At 38.7% G+C, this 21,480-nt stretch overlaps 1 protein-coding gene across 2 annotated transcripts; it reads left to right on the top strand.

The window, feature by feature from the left end:
- Positions 1-806: 806 nt before the first annotated feature.
- On the top strand, positions 807-20,224 carry HMGCR (3-hydroxy-3-methylglutaryl-CoA reductase). Of its 2 annotated transcripts, none has more exons than XM_064405581.1 (20): positions 807-905; positions 4,101-4,296; positions 4,632-4,743; positions 5,275-5,362; positions 5,457-5,541; positions 7,098-7,203; positions 8,110-8,216; positions 8,570-8,686; positions 9,181-9,332; positions 10,165-10,409; positions 10,553-10,725; positions 11,155-11,349; positions 12,402-12,560; positions 12,748-12,905; positions 14,057-14,162; positions 15,099-15,269; positions 17,285-17,425; positions 17,521-17,679; positions 17,976-18,130; positions 18,281-20,224. In XM_064405581.1, the coding sequence occupies exons 2-20, from the start codon at positions 4,132-4,134 to the stop codon at positions 18,333-18,335; spliced, it is 2,649 nt and encodes an 882-aa protein (XP_064261651.1). In that variant the 5' UTR covers positions 807-905; positions 4,101-4,131; the 3' UTR covers positions 18,336-20,224. The 2 variants fall into 2 exon arrangements, with proteins under 2 accessions (XP_064261651.1, XP_064261652.1); XM_064405582.1 differs by lacking the exon at positions 807-905 and adding an exon at positions 1,225-1,350.
- Positions 20,225-21,480: the final 1,256 nt, after the last annotated feature.

The following is a 21,480-nucleotide window of genomic DNA, read 5'->3' as shown; positions in this document are numbered from 1 at the left end:
TCACATTAATGTTTCAGGGCACAATGCCATGTGGAGCTACTAGCAGTATTTCAGATGAGGTGGCACATGTGAGATGCAGCCTGGGGAGACCATGCACAGCCAAACCCGTGTCAGGTATTTATTTGTGGTGCAGCCGAGCGGCCCCGACAGCAGGCTGTGCCGCTTTGCAGCCACGTCCCTCGGTGCCCAAGACAACCACGCAGTCGCTAGGGATGGAAGGGACCTCTGGAGACCATCTAAAGATCACCTAGCACAGATTACACACGAACGCGTCCTGGTGGGTCTCTCAGAGCTTCCTATGCTTCATAAACCAAAAACTGCACTTCCTCTCTGGCCGAAAGCCACAAATGTATTACTGGGCCTTTCCCTTCCCCCGCACCGTTTCCCCAGGGAGGCAGGGGCACCGCTGCTTCCCACCAGCAGGAGCGGGAATGCCCCGGTTTCAGCGCCGCGGAAAGCGCGCTGTGGCCGGGCGCTACCGCGGGCGCGCAGGGGCCGCGGCCCGGGCCCGGGCCCAGCCGAGCGCGGCCGGGGGCGGGCCCGGCAGGTGGTGGCAGCGCTCTCCAAGCCGCCCAATCAGAGGGCGCGGGGCGGGGAGCGCGGCACGCCATTGGCGGACGGCCCATGGCGCGATGGCGTGTTCGCCGCTCCTGATGGCGCGTGGGGCCGCGCGGCGCTCGCCGGGCCGTTGCCGCGGCGACCGGGCGGGTGACGCGCGCGGGCGGGGCGTGGCGCGCGCTCGCCATTGGCCGCGCGATCGGGCGATGGCGGCGCCGGCGTGTCCTTGCGCGGCGGGGCGGGGCCGCGGGACGGGGCGGGCGGGACGGAGCGGGGCCGGAGCGGGGCTCGGCCGGGCAGTCCGGGGCGCGGCGGGACGGAGCGCGGAGCGCGGCTGGAGCGCGGCGGTGAGCGGCGGCCGGCGGGGCTGCGGGCGAGGGGGGGTGCGTGGGGCTGGCAGCGCGCGTCCGGCGGGCCGGCTCCGGGCCCCGGGTGCCTGTTGGGAAAAGCAGCGTCGCTGTCGCCGCACGGCCGGAGCGGCGGCGGCCGCGCTTCGGCGCCGCCCTGGGCGGCGTGCGGCGGGTGCCGTGCCGCTGTCCCGTTACCTGCCTGACGCCGTCGGGCTGCCCGCGTTTCGCCGGGCCTGCGAGGCGGTGGGCTCCCCCTCACGGGAAAAAAGCCCCTCTTGCGGTGTGCCAGGGTCTCCGTGCTGCCGGCGCTCCGGCTGAGCCCGCACGGGTTTTCTCTCGGCTGTACTGCCGCCCGATTGCTGCGGGTACTGCTGAGTCAGATAGCCGGAGATGGGGAATTAGTGCTGATGGGATAGGCGGTGGTGCAGAGGATTGCTCTGAGGTTAGTGAGAGCTGTGTAACAAACCTTTAGCGTTTAAGAGGCAAGTCGTACTGTTACGTGGGTGGTAATTGCTGTAAACCATTACGTACAACCGGTCTAGTTTGCTTTTTACGCTATGGCTAATTTTTGAGGGGGTCACATTTGGGGTTTGTTCGTATTTTGCATTGTATTTGCAAAATGCGTATTTGTATCTGTTTTTATTCCCAGAATGGATTGCTGTCTTTTCTAGCCTCGTAGAAGTTTTTGATTGAAAACAAAGGCAAACAGGATTTATAAAACATCCCTTTTGAGCCACCATTTTGAAACTCAATAGCACAGATGTTAAATTTCAGCTTTATATTTAATGTTATGTCTTGCTAATTCCAAGCTAGAAGTCAGTGTGTGTGCATAAATATTTTAAGCAGAAATATCAGCTGATGTTATGCACTGAATTTTTTTTACAGCACTGTAATGTGGAATCAGTGTGTGAAATCATCATTATTTTCTAGAAAAGTCAACTGCATAGTAGAAAGCATCCTGCGCTTTGGGCAAGTTAAATCAACACAAAAACTTTAAAGAATCTTTTGATGTTAGGACTTAGTATGGTTCAGTTAACCCCAAGATGAGTGATGAGGCATCCTGTGTTTCAGGATAGCAGCAGTTAATAATACAAGTAAGATGCCATGGATCATTATTTTAATTAATTACTTAATTAATGCATTCCCCCCCCCCCAATTAATTATGTGAAGCCATTTTACTTTTACCATTTTTGATTAGAAATGGGAAAAACTGTTTCTCAGTAAGAGATTCTGAATTTTTTTTAGCCATCCTAATTGGTTTTTGATTGTCAGATAATCATTCCAACTTGCTGAAATAGTTATATTAGCAGTATTACTAGGTTCAGGACTGGTGGAACTCTGGAGAGTCCTGTAGTAACTGCTAGTTATGATTTTCCTGAAATAGAGTGGTATTCAAAATTATTTGTGTTTTCAGAGTATGATGTAATGGCTTTTATATTTTTTTTGGTGTGGTTTCAAAATCTTCAGTGCAGGTATTCTTCTGGCTGGGTTTTTATTTCAGTTTTCCTAATTAAACCATACCTGCCATTGTGCTGAGGAGAAATGATAATACCGGTGTGGAACAGCTTTGCAAGAACACAAATTTACAGAACATAATAAAAAGTATATGATATAGGGAAGAAGAAGGGATAATACCAGCTTTAAAAGGAGTGGGTTAGTTTTTAATTTTATTTTTTAAAAAGCATTCAGTCTGGAAATCAAATTATTTGTTCTTAAGGTAGGCAATCTTCTCAACTATTTTCCCAGTTTGGCTCCATGAGCCACAAACATCCTGCCACACCTTCACTGTGGAAGGATAAAGAAAAATAAATAATTGCTGTTGGTGCTCAGATGATTCAGATTGGTATTGGTAGGAAACCAAGATGATTCTGGTATCTTCAGGAGCACTTAGGCAGATAGATTTGCCTGTCCCTTATTTTCTCCATTGAATGTTGGCTTGATTTTTGATGTCCAAGCAAAAGAAGTAATAGCAAAAACCCTATGGATGGATTTAGGGCAATACAAATGGATTATTTTTATCCTCTTTGAGGTGGTGGTATGTAGAGCCCTCAGGCCTCCATGAAAATCTTGCAGTACTAGGTTGGTACATGTAAATTGCAGATTGTCTCTGTTAGCCAGGCTAAGCATTTTTTGCATAATTAAGCATTTTTTGAACTTTACAGTGCAGTTTTGTAAGCTGTTATTTTTATGAGGAAAGGGAAGTCCAGTTACTAATGAATGTAAGAGTGTTATGACAATTTATTTCTATGCCGTAAAATGTAAGTAAAGATCTTTGACTTGCATAAAGAAGCTACACAGAGCAGATAGACCAGGGGATGTGGTCTGAAGGATGTGTTGAACATTCATGTTGTTAGTTATGTGAAAGACAGCTGTGAACATTTCTGGTAAATGTTCGTTATCTGTTGGAAGCAGAGGAATGATAAAATGCACCAGTAACCATAGAATAGTAAAGGGTAGAAGTGAACTGCCACAATACTGTTATGTGAGGGCTTGCGTGCTTTAGACGGAGGAGGAATATTTTTGAATTGTAATTAATTTGTATCATAGAATTATATTGAACAGAAAGTAGAGAAGACGCAGTCAGAAACATAACATCGCAATTCCTGCTGTTGAGTATTGCCAGTAATGGTTAATTGATAATTTTTATAGCTCATCAGTATTTTTGACAGGAAGAACGAGTACAGAAAAATAACAGAATCTGGTGAGTGCTTATGTAGATGGTAAAAATAAGAATTTTGAGTCAAATATGATAGAAGATTTTAAGAGATCTCATGAGAGTAGTGAGGCTTTACTGTTAGAATCTTCAGATTTGAAGGGACCCATAAAAGTCACTGAGTTCAGCTGTTAAATGAATGGCCCATATTGGGATTGAACCCTCTACCTTGGCATTATTACCACCATACTCTAATGGGTGACCGAATCCCAGTGGCAAAAACTGAGAAGAAACCAGGAAGATGGGTAGTACAAAAAAAAAGGTTGAGAAGACAGGAGCAGATCATACTGTGTTTTGGAATATTAGAAATAGATGTGTTTTACATGGAAGATTGAAGGAAAGGTAAAGATCAGTTTCTTTACTCATCTCTGCCTTAAGTGGTTTTGCTTTTATTTCTTGAAGGATGTCTTGCAGGAAAGCGTAGCGCTGTGTCTTTTTCACTGAATCTTGTACTTATATGAAATATTCCTTTGCTGCAGGTTTGCTAAGTGTAGAAAAACAGCCTTGAAAATGCTGTCCAGACTCTTCCGAATGCATGGCCTTTTTGTAGCCTCTCATCCATGGGAAGTCATTGTGGGAACAGTGACTCTCACTATCTGCATGATGTCTATGAAGATGTTCACTGGGAATGATAAGATCTGTGGCTGGAATTATGAGTGCCCCAAACTTGAAGAAGTAAGGATTTAAAATAATTTTATGGTATTTGGTGTTAATCAGTAGATCCAGGGTTTTTTATAGAATATGATCAAGCTGTGATGTACTAGAAGTAAAGTAGCCATGGAGAAGCTTCTTCATGTCCTTTTCTTATTTTGGACGTTAAAGCTGTATGCAAACAGTGATGCACTAATGACTAAGCATTTTAGTATTTTTAGTTTTTAAGGCAAGACTAGCAGTGATACTTACTTTATTCTGGAACTTCATTTTTAAAGCAGCTTCACAATGGACTTAGCATTTGACAATGGACTTTCTATAGTGTAAAAGCTAACTAAATTGCTTTGTATTTCATACAGGATGTTCTGAGCAGTGACATCATCATCCTGACAATCACACGTTGCATAGCAATTCTTTATATATATTTCCAGTTTCAGAACCTAAGGCAGCTTGGATCAAAATACATTTTAGGTATTGTATCTGGCTTTTGTATTTCCTGTATGTGTTTTAACTGGGGGGGAAGTGGTTTACCTAAATTAGTAACAAATACTAACTTTTTAATCCTTATTTTCACAACAGCATTATTTTAATTATTTTATGGATTGCAGAAAAAATGTTTTGCATGTATCAAAGTACTATTTTTTTAGTGAGAGGTTGTGTAGGATTATATAAACACTGAAAACGTCATTCTTGAAATAACTGTTTATTATGTGAAATACTTAAAATTGTAGAGCTGTTTAAGCCAATTTTAATTTTACTTAAAATAAATTAAGATTTATGGCTTTTATTTCTGAGTCTTATTTTGAATTACAGATTTTGGATTTTAATATCTATAAAAATAACATCTACTTCAGTTTGTATCTCAGCTGCTGTTAATGCACTGAGACAAGAATTATCATTCATTGTCATGATTCATCTAAAAGTGGGGGATTTTAGTTTTTTTTCCTTTTCCTCTTCCAATATATATAAATGAAAAATTTCCTATTCTCTTGTTTTTTCAAGGTATTGCTGGCCTCTTCACAATCTTCTCAAGTTTTGTTTTTAGTACAGTGGTAATTCACTTCTTGGATAAAGAACTGACAGGTTTAAAGTAAGTAATGAATTGTTATTGTGGATTTCATGCTTACATTTTTTTCCTGTACCATAAACCTTGAATTTTAACATGTGTCTCTTTTTTTTTTCAGTGAAGCTTTACCATTCTTCCTGCTTCTGATTGATTTGTCAAGAGCAAGTGCATTAGCCAAATTTGCACTCAGTTCCAACTCACAGGTCAGGGGAGTTATTTTTAAGGATTTTTTGGTTGGTTGGTGCTTTACTTTGGGATTTTTGCTTGTTTGTTTGCAATGGTGATTTTTAACTTAACGTTCAGAATTGAACGTTTGCGTTTTTTGTTTGTCTTGCAGTGGAGATTTTTAATTTAATGGTCAGAATAGAACATTGTCCCATAGCAGGTGATTAGAACCTAGGTGAGCTTTAAGGCCCCTTTCAAGACAAGCCATTTTATAATTGTATGAGTAATCCAAGTGGAGAGACACACTGGGAAATAATGTCTTGGGGATACATAAATAACAAAAGGATCAGATTCTATCCAGATGGTGTTCTCTTGTCTTCAAGTGAATAGTAATATGGTAAAACTAGTGTGCACAGCCATGTGCATTGTTAATTGTGTGTATGAGCATGACTTCACTAAATTGGAACTTTCAACCAGCAATGCTTACAGCTGTTCCACGGAGGCTAGAGTTCCTAGACAGTCTTCCTTAAAATGCTTACTGACAGTAAAAAAGTTAATTTCTAGGATCCCCAGAAAGGTATCTAAAGACACATCCAGTGTTTTTCTGTTACTATTAAAAAAAGCATATTTTTAGGCTAAATGTTAGCAGAATGAATGTAGCATATGTGCGGTCAACAACGTCCATGCTCTAATACATTTAACACAACACAGTAGGAGAGATTGACAGGACATCTTGCTTGTCATACCTGGTAATGTTTGTTTACTAATAGTCCAAATTCTGAAATAAAAGTATATCAAGGACAGTATTTTGTGCTTACAAAATACTGTACGTGGCATTTGCACGTACTGATTGTGACAGAACGTAATGTGTTATATTTTAATTTGGTGTATATTACAATGTACAGTTTCTATATATGCAATATAATGTATTCTATATTATTTTACAATTACTGCAAGTACAGAATTTTTTACTAATTTTTAAGAGAATATTTTACAAAAAGATTTCTTCTATAGTTGTTTATCACTCTGCAGCCCCAAAAATACCATCACCAGGAAAACAGTAGCAAACTCTATAGAGTCTATCATGCCTGCTTTCTGGAGGAAATCCTTTTTTCCCCAGCAGAAAGCTTCAGTGCCTTTTGTGACCACTTTTCTATCAGCTGAGTCTACAGAGTTAAATATAAAATACTAAAGTAATAGTAATTGGAGTACAGATATGTGAGTGTAAGAAATTTTGAAATGTCATGACACAAGTGACTTTTATTTCATGTCTTCAGATTTAGAAGTGGTGTTCTTTTGAATTTACTGTAATTAGTGTCTCTGTCCGTCACCGTTGTAGAAGCTTAGAATACCGATGAGGCAAAGGTAGAGAAATTCATCAAAATGAAATAATTTTGTGTCAATAGACTGTGAAAGTATAATAACTTAGAGGAAATAGAATAGATACTCTGTATGCTTTCTCATAATAGTTAATTTTCAATAAATGTTTTAGAAGGCCTTACCACCATAATACTACTCTGTTTACTAGTCGTGTTATGTCTAACTTAATTTTGTTTTTGTCTTCATGTTAATGGCTAGAAATTTTTCTTTCTAGGATGAAGTAAGAGAAAATATTTCACGTGGGATGGCAATATTAGGCCCTACATTTACCCTGGATGCACTTGTGGAGTGTCTTGTAATCGGTGTTGGTACCATGTCAGGTGAGCCATACAGTCTAAGTTAAAAAAGGCTTTTTGAGAGACATTAGGATATGGAGAGTTTCAAATAATATGTGTTACCCATGAGAGTGGAATTACTTAATCTATTTATTTATCTATCTGTCTCCTAATTTGTTTATTTTACTGGTTTGTTGCAAATATTATTAGTATATACATGTTGAACCAAAGTTTGAAATACTAGTAATGACTTTACTTGAGCATTGTGTAGTAGGAATGAACTTCTGTGCAGCTGCTTTCATAAGATTTGGTTTGAGTTTTTTTTCAACTACATTGCATACCTTAACAGCATCTTCTTATCCGAAGAGCACTTGCTCTTTAAATAATTTTGGTTCTTTCAGGGTATTGTGTATCAATAAGCTGTTTTCTTCTTTATATATCTTAGGGGCAAAAGCTCATTTTGGTCTTGTATATAGTTTTTTAAAACATTTTATACTGTTAGCTCTTTCCTTACTAAGGCAGTTGTGTAATGCATGTGCAACATGCATGGCTTTTTTCTGGATACTTGTGAACAAGTAGGTGGGGTGTACACTTCTTGCCTGAACATCCCATATTTGGAAAGAGAATTCAGTACATAATGTTGGCTGGTTTTTTGCGCAAATAAGTAAGGAGTTTCAAGCTTTCATTATGAAGTTTAAAATCTTGGTGAACTTAATTTGTATTTATGTAGAATTACACCTTAAAATACTTTTCTGTCAATACATAAATACACATTGTGCTTAGAATAAGCCAATGTACAATAAGTAGGCCTTAAGATGCTTGTTTTTAATTAATCTTGATGGTTCTTTCTGTAATCTGCAATGTCAGTAATGATTTCTTTCTTAGTCCAGCAGCATTTCTTCAACTATAGCCAATTTCATATTCAAATGTAAAAACTGTCTTTTTATTTAGGTGTACGACAGCTTGAAATTATGTGCTGCTTTGGCTGTATGTCTGTTCTTGCCAACTACTTTGTCTTCATGACCTTCTTTCCAGCTTGTGTGTCGTTGGTATTAGAGGTAAGACCAACTTCAAGACAATCTCAAGTTTAGTATTCAGGCCTGTGCTTCTGTAGACTATACTTTTCATCATAGAGTTACATGCCAGCATGTTCATCTTCCTTTCAAAGTAAACTTTGAAAGACAGTAACATGTAAATATCACTGTAAATGAGTCACACTCAGTAGTAGTTGTGATCTAAAGCATACTAAACTGTAACTTATTGTCTGTCCAGGGTCTTTCACAATTGAAAGTTTAACTACAGACTCTTGGTAATTTGGCAATAACCAAATAAAAATGTAATGTGGAATCTTATTTGTTGTTCTTCTAATAGGTGATGATATATATGACCTATTCTTGTTATTTTTTTGCAGCTTTCAAGAGAGAGTCGTGAAGGGCGCCCTATATGGCAGCTTAGTCATTTTGCTCGTGTTCTGGAAGAAGAAGAGAATAAACCTAATCCTGTGACACAGAGGGTCAAAATGATTATGGTTTGTGACTCTTTCTCACCCGTGGTGATGCAATCAGTGAGGTGTCCTGGTGCAAAAATCAAGCTTTTGTTTCCTACAGACTTGTATTCTGCAGCCCATTAGTTGGACTTATAGTGATAGTTTTTAATTAATATCCCCTATATCAACACCTGTTATTTTCCTGCTTATGCTGTTTCTCTGCCAAGCACTCAGGGCTCTTTCATGTATGCTCCCTCTTACCCCTGCAGTACCCTCAGCTTCCTTTGCTTATTTCTTGAGAGAAAAAATGTGGGTGGGACACATCCAAAGCTACTATACAGCAATGTCACAGTAGGCCAAAAAGGATGTTAATGAGAGGTGTGGAAAATCAGCTTTTGGATTTTAGAGGCATGGGAAGCATGGGGGGAAAAAACATCAAAAAAATCCAAACAGAAAGAGGACAATATTTACTGTTAGTGGGTTAGATACCAAGTTACATTTGAAAAATTAATACTTGTTTTGTGTTTTTTATACAGTCACTGGGTTTGGTTCTTGTTCACGCCCACAGTCGTTGGATAGCGGAACCAGCTGCTCAAAACAGTACTGTTGAAAATTCAGTGGGATTGGATGAGAATGCACCAAAGAGAATTGAACCTAATGTTTCACTGTGGCAGTTCTACCTTTCTCGGTGGGTGGCTTCACAGAAGTGTGATTGTGCTGTATTTCTACTGCTGCCAAGCAAGAAGCTTGTTGTCCTAGGTCACAAGACTTGCAGACTTACAGGTCTGACCACTGTAGGACTCCTTGGAACAAGAGGTCACATTCAGAAGAAATGTCAATATTAAGCCATTTGTCCAAACCCTTGAAATAATCAAGGACATGATCAAGAGCTAGCTGTCCTGTATGCATCAAAACATTGTCTTTTCCCACTAGCATCTTTCACAGCATACTGGAAATAATTTTAAGACTGCACTAGAGTAATTACTTACACAGAGTTTCCGACTGTTCATACCTAAGTGCCTATGGTGCAAACCCCATTTTATACTATGGCTTTTCCTTCAGCTCAGTTCAAGTTTTTTTCTGAGAAGTCAGAATTTTCTGGTATAGGCACAGGGATTTTGTCCCATCTTACCAGTTCATCTTTCATCATAGTAGTCATAATTGGTAGAGGATGATAAATAAAACTTTGTCTTGTCATTGGGGGACAGGTGTCAAATCAATTTGATGTAGCTATCAGTGAATCTTTTACAGTCATTTTTCCTACCAGGTCTGCTTTTTAACCAGATTTATGTAACTCTTCAATGGCATCTAAAGATTTTCATGTTGATAGTAGTATGAAGAATTATTTTTCCACCCTAGCCTAGCATACTTCAATGTCCTGATAGAAAATATCTTCTGACTGGAATTTCTGTAACCATGTGATGATGGAATTATTACTCTTTCTGAAGCAAAAAATGTCAAAATGCTGTTCTAAGCAACAAATTGTATGTACTCTGTACTTACTTTTTAATCATTTTTAGAATGGCCAGTATGGATATTGAGCAAGTAATCACGCTTGGATTAGCGCTTCTCCTTGCTGTCAAATACATTTTCTTTGAGCAAGCGGAGACTGAATCTACCCTCTCACTGAAGAACCCCATAACGTCTCCTGTGATGGTACAGAAAAAGGTCCCTGAAAATTGTTGCAGGAAGCAGACTGAACTTCTGAAAAACAATCAGAAGTCTAACCCAGGAGAAGAAGCTTTCATTCCCAAAGATGAAAGTGGTAGGTAATTTTTATAGTTCTAAAGTCTGGACCCATTAATGAGTATTTGGAACAAATTGTGCAATCTTTAGTGGCATATTATATTTGGTATCAAAACTTCAGGATTTTGTAAACTGGAGTTCATTTTTATTATCTCCGTGCAGCTGAAGTCATAAAACCTGTATTAGCAGAGTTATCAACCAAGGCTACATTTGTGGTTGGCAATTCCAGCCCTGTGGAAACTTCTTCATATCTTAGTGGAAAAGAGGAAGAGATTGAGTTACCGAAAGAACCACGTTCTATTGAGGAATGTGTTCGTATACTTGGAAATGCACAGGTATGGAAAAAAACCTTTTTTATTTAACCTCTACTGCAACATCTGATTTGAGAGTTGTTAGAGTTCTTTTTCCAGCTTTTAGATAATCCCATTGGTTGTAATATAATTCTTTGGGAAATTACACAGCTTTAATAACGTGGGGGGGTGTGGAGGTCACGATTAAAACAAAGCCCTTTAATGAGTTACTTCTCAAGTCAGTTGAGAAGGGTGTGAGTAGGGATTAGCTTCGTCATTAGTAACATACCAAGTCTTTGGAGCTTCATCATGTACGTGTATGAATTGGTGTCTGATCATGAAAGTTTTTGATCATGTGTTGGCAGTTGACCCCTTTAACAAAGTAAAGTTGCTACTCTTCTTCTTCTAGAAATATGTGAAAGGATTTTCACCAGGAGAGTCTCTCTTTTCTCTCTCCACCATTTATGTTTCCAGGAAGGAGCAAAATTTCTTACTGATGCTGAGGTTATCAGCTTAGTTAATGCTAAGCATATTCCTGCATACAAACTGGAAACCCTGATGGAAACCCAGGAGCGAGGTGTATCCATTCGCAGACAGATGTTATCTAAGAAACTTCCTGAACCTTCATCTTTGCAGTATCTTCCTTATAGGAATTATAATTATTCTTTGGTAAGTACAAAGTAGACAAGCAGAACTCACTGTAAGACTATTTTCCAAACACATGAATCTGTTGGAACAAGTCCAGAGGAGGCCACTAAATTGATGAGGGGGCTAAATATCTCACCTGTGAGGACAGGCTAATAGAGTTGGGGTTTTTCATCCTGGAAGAGGAAGCTTTCGGAGGACCTTAAAGCACTTTCCAATATCTGAAGGGGGCTTACAAGAGAGAGAAGAGGGACTTTGCACAAGGATGTGTAATGAAAGGAGAAGGGGGAGCATCCTTAAGCTGAAGAAGGGCAGATTTAGATGTTAGGAAGAAATTCTTCACTGTGAGTGTGTTGAGACACTGGAACAAGTTGTCCAGAGAAGGTGTGGATGGCCCAATCCTGGCAGTGTTCAGTGCCAGGCTGGATGGGGCTCTGAGCAACCTGGGCTAGTGCAAGGTGTCCCTGTCTTTGGCATAAAGGCATAAAGGGTCTTTATGTTCCCTTCCAACCCAAACAAGTCTATGTTTCTATGAAATAAATCCATAGTCATGTATGTGAGTTAACAAATAAGCATGATCAAAACTGATGTAGAAGGAAAAAAACAACAGGCAAACATGAGGCACCACCTTTAATTGCTCTTGATGTTTTTAAACCTAGGGTGGTGCATGAGTTTTGTAAGTTATCCAAAAAGTATTTCCTATCAAAGTATGCAACTGACTTATCTAAGAAATGCAGAGTTCTACTAATACTGAGCCAGAGTTCAATTGAATTATAATACTACCTTGAGCACAAGTTAAAATGGAAAATTGTTTTAAAATTATTTTAAAACTTAAAGGTTATTTAAGTAACATTTATTACTATACCAGATTCAATACATCTGCCTAGTGTTGAATAGCATTAGCTGTTGATAGCTGTAGCTGTTAACTTTTTGAGGTGGCAATGAGTTGCTTTATGGGTAAATTTGTGGGTGTTTTACAAAGATGCCTTGGTGTAGTCATAGGCATTGTATCTAGCATTGCTGTACTGTACCACTGGAATGTAACCTGAATGATTGTTTTGTATGGTTTCTGTAAGGTGATGGGAGCTTGCTGTGAAAACGTGATTGGATATATGCCTATACCTGTAGGCGTAGCAGGACCTCTGGTTTTGGATAACAAAGAGTTTCAGGTGCCAATGGCAACAACAGAAGGGTGTCTTGTAGCAAGCACAAACAGAGGATGTAGAGCAATATGTGTAAGTATGGTGTGACTTTAAAAACTTAGAAAACTTCCTGTATTATAAACATACATAAATATAATGCATAAAAATATGCATTATATAAACCTAAACATACTCAGGTTTATATAATGCATATTTTTTATTTCTTGAAAACTAAAATTTCAGAAATCTTACTTTATCCCCCTTCTGCTTTGGTTTTTAGCTTGGTGGAGGAGCAAGTAGCCGCATTCTGGCAGATGGGATGACTCGAGGACCTGTTGTAAGGTTGCCCACTGCTTGCCAGGCTGCAGAGGTGAAAGTCTGGCTTGAAAGCCCCGAAGGTTTTAAAATAATGAAGGAAGCTTTTGACAGCACAAGTAGGTTAGTATAATGGCTGTTCCAGCTTCATTTCCAGACATAAGACTTCTGTGGATGGTAGGAAGATCTCAGTTGTTTTTTTGGTGTACTGTAGTAGAGGATATTACATCTCTGTTTTAGCTATCCCAATGTTGTGAGTATCTAACAGGACAGACGTCACTCTGGCTAGTGTGCCACGGCTACCAATAAACATTTTTTCACAGATAATGGTAAACTGTGTGTATTAACAACAAATAGATATATACTACATATAATTAATAGAATACTAATTTGTCTAAGCAATTTTTAAAAGTCCTATGAAGTTATTTTGATTTTTACAAGGCAGAATAACTAACTGTAGTTACTGTGCTGAAGAAAAACCTCAAAGTTTGGTCTTAAGTCTTTCAGATGATAATATAATCAATCTGTGAGGCTTCAGACAATACAAGGTAAACTAATGCTAGAACTAAAATGCTAAAAAAATGTAAAACAGTGGTAAGAATAAGTCTATTTCAAGCCTTAGAGTTTTCTCTAGGGCTTATGATTACCTTCTTGCTTTAGGAAGATTGAGAGAGTGATTTTCTTACCTATTGTGATTCTTAACAAGTGTCAGCCAAAGATACATCTGTATTTTGGCCAAAATCAGCTCATGCTGCTTTTTAAACGCAGTATTTTCTGTGTTTCGAGTAACTTGTGCAGCTTGCACTGTTGAAGATAGCATGCTTTTTGCCTTGCTGTAAAACTTACATCAGAATTTCCAAAGGCCTCATTATTACTTTATATCTGCTAGTGAGATGTTTTAAGGAATAGAAATGAATGAAATTTATGTTAGCAGTTCAGGATATTTTATTTCTTCAAGTTCAGGTATAGAAAAAATAAAAAGGCAGTGAACACTTTTACAGTGAATATTTTTGTAGTACCTGTTCAAGAAAGCACCATGCCTGGAAGGGTTCAAGAAATGACTGGATGTAGCGCTTGATGCTGTGGTCCTGTTGGAAAGATGATTGTCTGTCAAAGACTGGACTTGTTGGTTTTACAGCTCTTTCCCAATTGATTCTTAAAGGAATCTATGATTCTGTATTTAGCAGTGCAATTTGCGAAGATTTACTGTAATTTTGTCACTTAAAGCTAATGTTCCCATGAGGATTGTAAGTAATAGTTAAACTTTCTTGCAGGTTTGCCCGCCTACAAAAACTTCTCATCAGTTTGGCTGGTCGTAACCTTTATATCCGTTTTCAGTCTGGAACAGGGGATGCAATGGGAATGAATATGATTTCAAAAGTAAGGACCAGTACCCTTAAGTATTTTTTTAAAAATGGGTATTCCTTTTTAAGATAGCCTAATAACCTGTGACATCTGAAAGACAAGACACAGTGGTCTTTGCACAAAATAATAAAAATGTTTGATTTTGCCAAGACAAAACTAGGAAGAGAATGATGAAAGTAAAAAGTCAATTTTTTTTTTATATTTTTCATAATTATTTAAAGAAAGTATTTCTGGTAATAGGAGAAGCTAAGCTGGTTGCACTGTTGCTTTGAGCCAGAGATTTTACCCAGCAATAATTATTCTGTTACTGTGTTTATCACTTCCTAGTTAATAAAGAATTAGGAGTGGCAGCAGAGAGATGTTCTCTAGTTTTGCTTGTTTGTTTTTATACAAACATGGAGAAGAACTTGAGATGTGATCCTTAGATTGCTGGGATGGCTTATGCTGTAAGGAATGAACAACATTAGACTCAAACTTCATATGGATTAGGCAGTCAGAACCATTATAAATGTGGATCTGATCATAGACAAGTCATAATATAGCAGATTTTCTAGTCTGATTTCCTAGTATAGAGAAGCTCTTTCCACTACATCCAAAATTGATTAATTCCATGCCTGTAACGTTTAACTTAGTTCCTTTTATATCTTCAGTATGGTAACCATATGTCCATGTACCTAGAATGGATCCAGGGAGTCTGCATGTACTGGGAAAAAATCAATGTACTGGGAAAAATCACTTATTCCCCAATATAATTCCCAAAGTGATTAGAAAAAAGATAGTCATAATTGTTTGTGGTTTTCCCCCTCCAATTTCTTGTTTCTTCATTATATTGTGTTCTTTTCTTCCACTGTAACTGATTATCTGATTAGAATACTGTTCCACTGTGCTTGAATAGCTGGTTTTACACCCATAATGATAAACCTAGCCTATTAACTGTTTCTCTCTTAACAGGGTACTGAAAAAGCACTGGTGAGGCTGAATGAAGAGTTTCCTGACCTTCAAGTTATAGCTATCAGTGGCAACTACTGTACAGACAAAAAACCTGCTGCTATAAACTGGATAGAAGGAAGAGGGAAGTCTGTTGTCTGTGAAGCAGTCATTCCAGCTAAGGTTGTTAGAGAAGTAAGTGTCTGCTCTCTTGTTTATAAAAATACATATATTTTGCAAAACTGATGCTTACTTTACATCAGAAATCTGAACTGAAAGTTGTTTTCTGGGTAAGGATAGTTCTTACACATCTTTACAGGTACTTCTGTAGGATAAGCCATTCCTCTGAGTAAGTAGTTACTTCCTTTTTCATTGTGGCTAGTGTGAAATAGTGTGTATGTGTTTAACGATGCATATCTAGTTGAAGGCATTAGGATTTTCATGTTTAACCTCTGAAAAATTATGCCAAATTTTGACAAATGTTTACATGTTGTGTTTTGCCTGTCATTAAGCCCAGTCTTTTAATCCTTCTACTCATATTTTGTCTCACATGCACCTGGCTTTCTCTTCAATATTTATATGCTTCCTCCTGCAATGGAAACAGATAATTGGGTGGTTTACTTACCACAAAGCTGTCTTGGCATCTTGCATGACCAAGGGTATTGCTTTATAAGCAATGCCAGTTGTTTTCACTGGCCAGCTTGTCCTCCATTACAACAGTGTCTTAGATCCTCTTCCACCTGAGTTCAGAAGCTGGCTTCTGTGTCAGATAAAATCCATTGGCTGTTACCTAGTTGTCAGCACTGGCCATGGGAGACAATATCCAGGGAAGAATTCACTACATTGTAACACTTGTTTAAGATGTGTGTTTGCATTTTGGATGGGTTTTTTTTTTTTTTTTTGCTTGCTTTCCCCTAGTGATTTGTCCAGTCCCTTCTGGGAAACTCTGTAAACTTCTAGAAGTAGTATTCTGGGCATTATTCCACAGTCCAGTTTCGGCTTGTGTGAGAATTACCTCAGTGTTGATTCCATTTGATGATGCCCCAGTTTTGTACTGGGAGAAATGCTTAAGACTTGTTATCTTCACTCAACTGCTCAAGATTTTGCAGCTCTGACGCAGCCTGTCCACCTTCCCAGCTATTCTCATTTTCAGACTGAAAAGTACTAGTTTCTCTATCAGCAATGAGTAAACAGACTTCTAGTATGTCTTTGAACATCCTTATCTCTGCATCTTTTACAGTTCTACCATGTCTAAAATTCTGGGTACAGAGTTGGACACAGGATTCTAACAGTGTGTGCAGAATGGATTTATACATTGGCATAGTTCATGTCTTCTTGGGTAGAATACTATTTTTCAAATTGTTGTCACTGGCAGTATCTATTGTAACCTCAGGATTTCATTCCAGGGTAGTAGTGGGGAGGTAGTCCTTTCATCATGGGCATTGATAATTTTTAGGTAAATTTGGGAAGGTTTTCCTCAAATCCCAGCCCTGTATGTCACCACATTTACTTGTATTGAACTCTTAATACATAAATGTCACATTTTTTTCAGTACTGCAGACTTGGTGCAGATGTCTGTAAATACTGTTCCTGCTGTGTAGAAATATCTTAAATTTTGCTCAACAACAGTATCTCTTCAGACCATCTTTCATAATTTTTTAGATTAAATTCAGTATAAATCTTACTTGAAAGTTTCAAAATACAGTCACTATAGTATAAATGTGCCACTTAATTTTATATTACTATTTGTAGTATTTATTTACCTATGTAGAAGAGTGGTTTGTGTTGGTACTTTTCAGTTTGGCTCCAAATTCATATGCAAAACAAATTTGGGAGGAGTTTAGTGTCTGGAACAACTTGACAGGAATGTTACAATCATGTCAAGGTGAATTAATAGGCTATTCCTGTCAAGATTATTTTGCTTGTTCCATTGTGAATATAAGGGAGACTTTGAAATGGACTACCCAGCTGTGAGCTTCTCTTACCTGTGCAAGTCCAGGCCCTTTGTACTGACTTTTCTATTGTTACTTGGACATCCTACATTTGAAAGTCTCCTTTGGAACAAAAATAAAAGGTATCCAGGACAATGATTGAGTCAAATTCCATACAGAAGCAAACAAGGGGTGCGGGCCATGAATAACCATAAATAGAGTATTTCTACTCCTGCCTGAGGAAGAGGGTAGTGAAAGTGTATCTATCACTTCTTCTAGGTCTTGAAAACAACTACAGAAGATCTGGTGGAAGTTAATATAAACAAAAATTTGGTGGGTTCTGCGATGGCTGGTAGCATAGGTGGCTACAACGCACATGCAGCAAACATTGTGACAGCAATCTACATTGCCTGTGGTCAGGTAGGTTTGTTTTACACCAGTTCGCATTTTCCGTAATTCTTAATTAAACACTGATTTAAGTGTCTGGATTGTTGTTTCTTCTCCTTGATCTGAAGGATGCTGCGCAGAATGTGGGCAGCTCCAACTGCATCACTTTGATGGAGAGAACTGGTTCCACCAACGAAGACCTGTACATCAGCTGCACGATGCCTTCCATAGAAATAGGGACTGTTGGCGGAGGCACCAACCTGCTCCCACAGCAGGCCTGTTTGCAGGTATAGTTCTCAAAGCTTAAAGCCACTTATCTTCTTAAATCAAAGGTTGCTTTCATGTGGTGTGCAAGCAATATTGTGGGAAACTTGGTGTATTTTATATAACAATGTTAGAAATGTCTAATGAATTTTCATTTATCCAGTTTCTAAAGCTTAAGACATTTACTATGTCTTAATAATGTCTTAATAATATTAAAGAGACTAATTGGCTATAATGTAGAAATACTTATTTTAATACCAAATATATAATAAATTGACTTAGATTTCATAGCATAATACTGCCTTGTATTTTTTTCCAGATGTTAGGGGTTCAAGGTGCAAGCCAAGATAACCCTGGTGAAAATGCCCGTCAGCTTGCTAAAATTGTTTGTGCTACAGTGATGGCAGGGGAATTGTCACTAATGGCTGCTCTTGCAGCAGGGCATCTAGTCAAAAGCCACATGATCCACAACAGGTAAAAAATTGAAAAAATTGTGTATTTCTCTGCTGTTTTGATCCTCTTACAAGTACAGGAGAGTCAGTCATGATTATGTGATTAATTGCTACACATAAAAACAGTGTAACATTTTAACAATCTAATTTAGTTGTCTTGCTGTTTTATTAGGTCAAAGATAAATCTACAGGATCTTCAAGGAACCTGCACTAAAAAGGCAGCTTGAATACTAAAATGGCTTTGAAATGAAGAATTGTTTTAGTAACTGACCAGGTGCACAAGGAAAAAAAACCAAAATCTATGAAGTTTAGAATAAAGATTGCCTTCAACTCAATGATTGCTGTGTAAGAGAAACTAAGAGATCAAGACTTGAAACTAGCTATGCTTGACCTTCTTCAGTGGTTACAGACTGTGAAAGAAGTCCTGTCAGATGTTTTGAACATGGCTTTCAAATTCTTACTCTTACACATCATTTTCTGAAGAGTCAGTCTTACATTTTTACAGGTTGAGATTATTTTGCCTAATAAGGTCCTGGTAACTACTAAACTGAAAAGTAATGTAATGTACTTCGTACGTTTAAAGTAACAAAACAAAAGAAGTTGGTGTAAACTTGGATTGAATGCACTGGTCCTTGCCATCTTTATTTTCTGGTTAAACAAGCATGTTTTTTAAAGTGATGGCAAGCCTAATTACTTTCTATGAACTCCCAGTTTTAATTTGTCCACATGTAAAACAGGTCTTAGGCTATCAGACAGTTTAATTGAATGATATTAGTTTAATAGAAATATTATATTCTATTCTGTCTATATATAGTACTTAATTTGCTGCTGCTTCAGCTAAGCAGTGTTAATTGTTTAACACCACAATTTAGGTTATTCCTTTATGTAAAACTTGTGATCTGTAAAGTTCTGAACTGTTAAATATAGTCTGTACTGAAGTAGGGAAGAACAGTGTCTTCAACTGTTTTGGTACTTTGTAGAAAAAATGAAATGGTAACTTCAAAACAGTTATGTGTCAGACAGGTATTTAAGTAAATGTAGTTTCTCAAACATTATTTGATAGGAGTGCATTCAAAGAAACAAGAGTCAAGAACAGATGTTTACACTTACTTAACAAAAAGTCTCTTTAGGAACATATATACACATTGTGTACCTTATGTTGGGGATTTTTATAAGGTGTTTAACGCTTATTCTCCAAGAATAGGTGTTTATCCACCGTTTCAGCTGAGATAAAACTAAGCCAGAAAACCACACTGTTCTTAAAAAGAAAACGGAGGGGATTTTTTTTCTTTTAATTTCCTTTTGAACTTTCTTTCTGAGGAGGGGAATATTTATTTTAAAAAGAAATCTTAGTTTTTTTGTCAATGAAAAGTACTAATTAAGGGGATTCAATGAAATGACATGTTAATGTAAGAAGCAGTTTTTGTAATAAAATACTGTATTTGGACCAGTGAAGCAGTCTCAGGTGTTCTTACTGTAATAAAGAAAACCCAGATTTATTCTGGTTTGATTCACCTTTGGGAATACTGCTAAATGCATAGCCCTGCCTAGTTAATCACAGGAGGAAAATTATTAATATACTTGATAATTTTTTTGGTTGGTTGGTGTTGGCTTTTCTTGTTTGACTTTTTGTGGGGGGAATCAGTGGATTGGGCTGGGTTTCCTGCGGCATCATTCCTAAACGGGTGTCTAGTAGCGGTGCTCTTCTAACATGCAGATTTGATATACATCATGGTGGGTTGCTTTGTAGTACATTTACACATTAATATCCATTGTAATGAGCTCATAAATGTAATGTGCAAGCATGAAGATATACTACATGCTAAACATGTTATGATGGCATGTAAATAGCAAATACCATGACTGTTTATCTTCCTGCAGTATTGTTGCTAATTGCTACTATTTTTATTTAAGGAAATTTGGAATGACTTGATTTCTGTGTTCATTCAATGATTTTTATTTAACACTGGTCTGGCAATAAATGGTGGTTCAGTGTTCATTTCAGTGGATTTAACTGACATTCTGTCTGGCAGAATTACCTTTTTGTATTATTACTAAACTGTGTGCCTTTTGGTACAGAACTACTTTTTCAGTTTCAGTAAAACCATGGAAAACACATTGACTTAATTGTGATGTTTTAAGCTTATTTTATGACTTAGTGACATATTTTTAGACAGTCTAAATTAAGAGTTAATGAAAAGACACTGGCAAGCAGTGCTAAACACAGCCAGAGCTGTGACACCAGAACTTCTCCCCTTGTTTGCAGAAGTCTGTTGGCACTCATTTATTCTCCTCAAAGCTTAATAAGGCAGTTTGACCAAGGGGGAGAACTAGCTCACTGCAGCATTAGAGATACCTTCTGCTGGGGCCTGTTTGGCAAGATCAAACCACCTGTCTCGAACAGAATTTCTAGAATTGCTGTAACTTTGGTGCTGTACTTTTACCATTGATAATGGTTTCCCAAATGTTTTAAAACCCTAGAAGAAAAAAAAAAATTAAAATAGTGTGTTTGACTCTGGTACCACCTTGCTTCTCTCTTTACCTCCTTTCTCCTCTGTGTGCTGAATGTATTTTACCCTGTAGCACACCAGTCCCGTTCTGCTGCCTGGTGTGGAAGTTTCAGCACTGAGGCTTGCAAGCACTTCAGCGCCAGCTGCCTCTAACCACACGGTTCTTGACCACCTTGATTTCCCCAGCTGCTGCAAGGCCCTGTCAGTGAACTGAGCATTACTGAACCTTCCTGATGGAGGGAGCAGCAGCTCCAGCAAAGGGATACACACCACCACCAGCTGTGATACCAGAAGCCTGGTATAGCAGGTGCTGACCTGGGAGGATGTGGCTCTGCCAGGCTCCAGCACAGACATTCCTAGGCAGACACAATGATTCCTGGAAAAGAGTGCAGCTGGGAGACCATTTGCTTTCTCATAGGAGTGTACAAGTACACTGGGTGTGCCAGTGCAAAGACACTGGACAATTTTTGTCCTTGATGTGAATCTTGCTCATAAAGTGAATACAGCCCTGGGAAAAGCTGTGGTAGAGGGCCTGTCCTGCTCCTTCCAGCTGCCTTCTGGGGTGCAGTGAGAGCTTTGGCTACTACTCGGGGCATTTTTCGGATGTGTGATCCTCTCCATCTCCTTTAGACATGGCTTACCATTTTCAAGGTCGTATCCTCTTTCTCCCTTTGGCTTTGGTTAGGGAAGATTTATATTGTACAATGATATCTGCTGAAACAAGATGATGGTATGGGATCCTATCTTGCCTCAGTGCAAGTTTCATTCCTGTCAGGTCGACCTTGTCCTGCACACAGAGTAGTGACAGTGGTGTATCCAGTGATACCCCTAGCACTGATAATTCCATACCTTGTCCTCCTGC

The sequence above is a fragment of the Passer domesticus genome, chromosome Z, assembly GCF_036417665.1.
Source record: "Passer domesticus isolate bPasDom1 chromosome Z, bPasDom1.hap1, whole genome shotgun sequence".
NCBI lineage: Eukaryota > Metazoa > Chordata > Aves > Passeriformes > Passeridae > Passer > Passer domesticus.
This window is presented reverse-complemented; position numbering and strand designations above follow the sequence as displayed.

Bases quoted from the DNA above. Each gene is read 5' to 3' on its own strand.
- HMGCR (XM_064405581.1), top strand. From the start codon at position 4,132: ATGCTGTCCAGACTCTTCCGAATGCATGGCCTTTTTGTAGCCTCTCAT. The intron at 4,744-5,274 runs GTATTGTATCTG...TGTTTTTTCAAG, and splicing joins TGGATCAAAATACATTTTAG to GTATTGCTGGCCTCTTCACA. The intron at 11,350-12,401 runs GTAAGTACAAAG...GGTTTCTGTAAG, and splicing joins GGAATTATAATTATTCTTTG to GTGATGGGAGCTTGCTGTGA.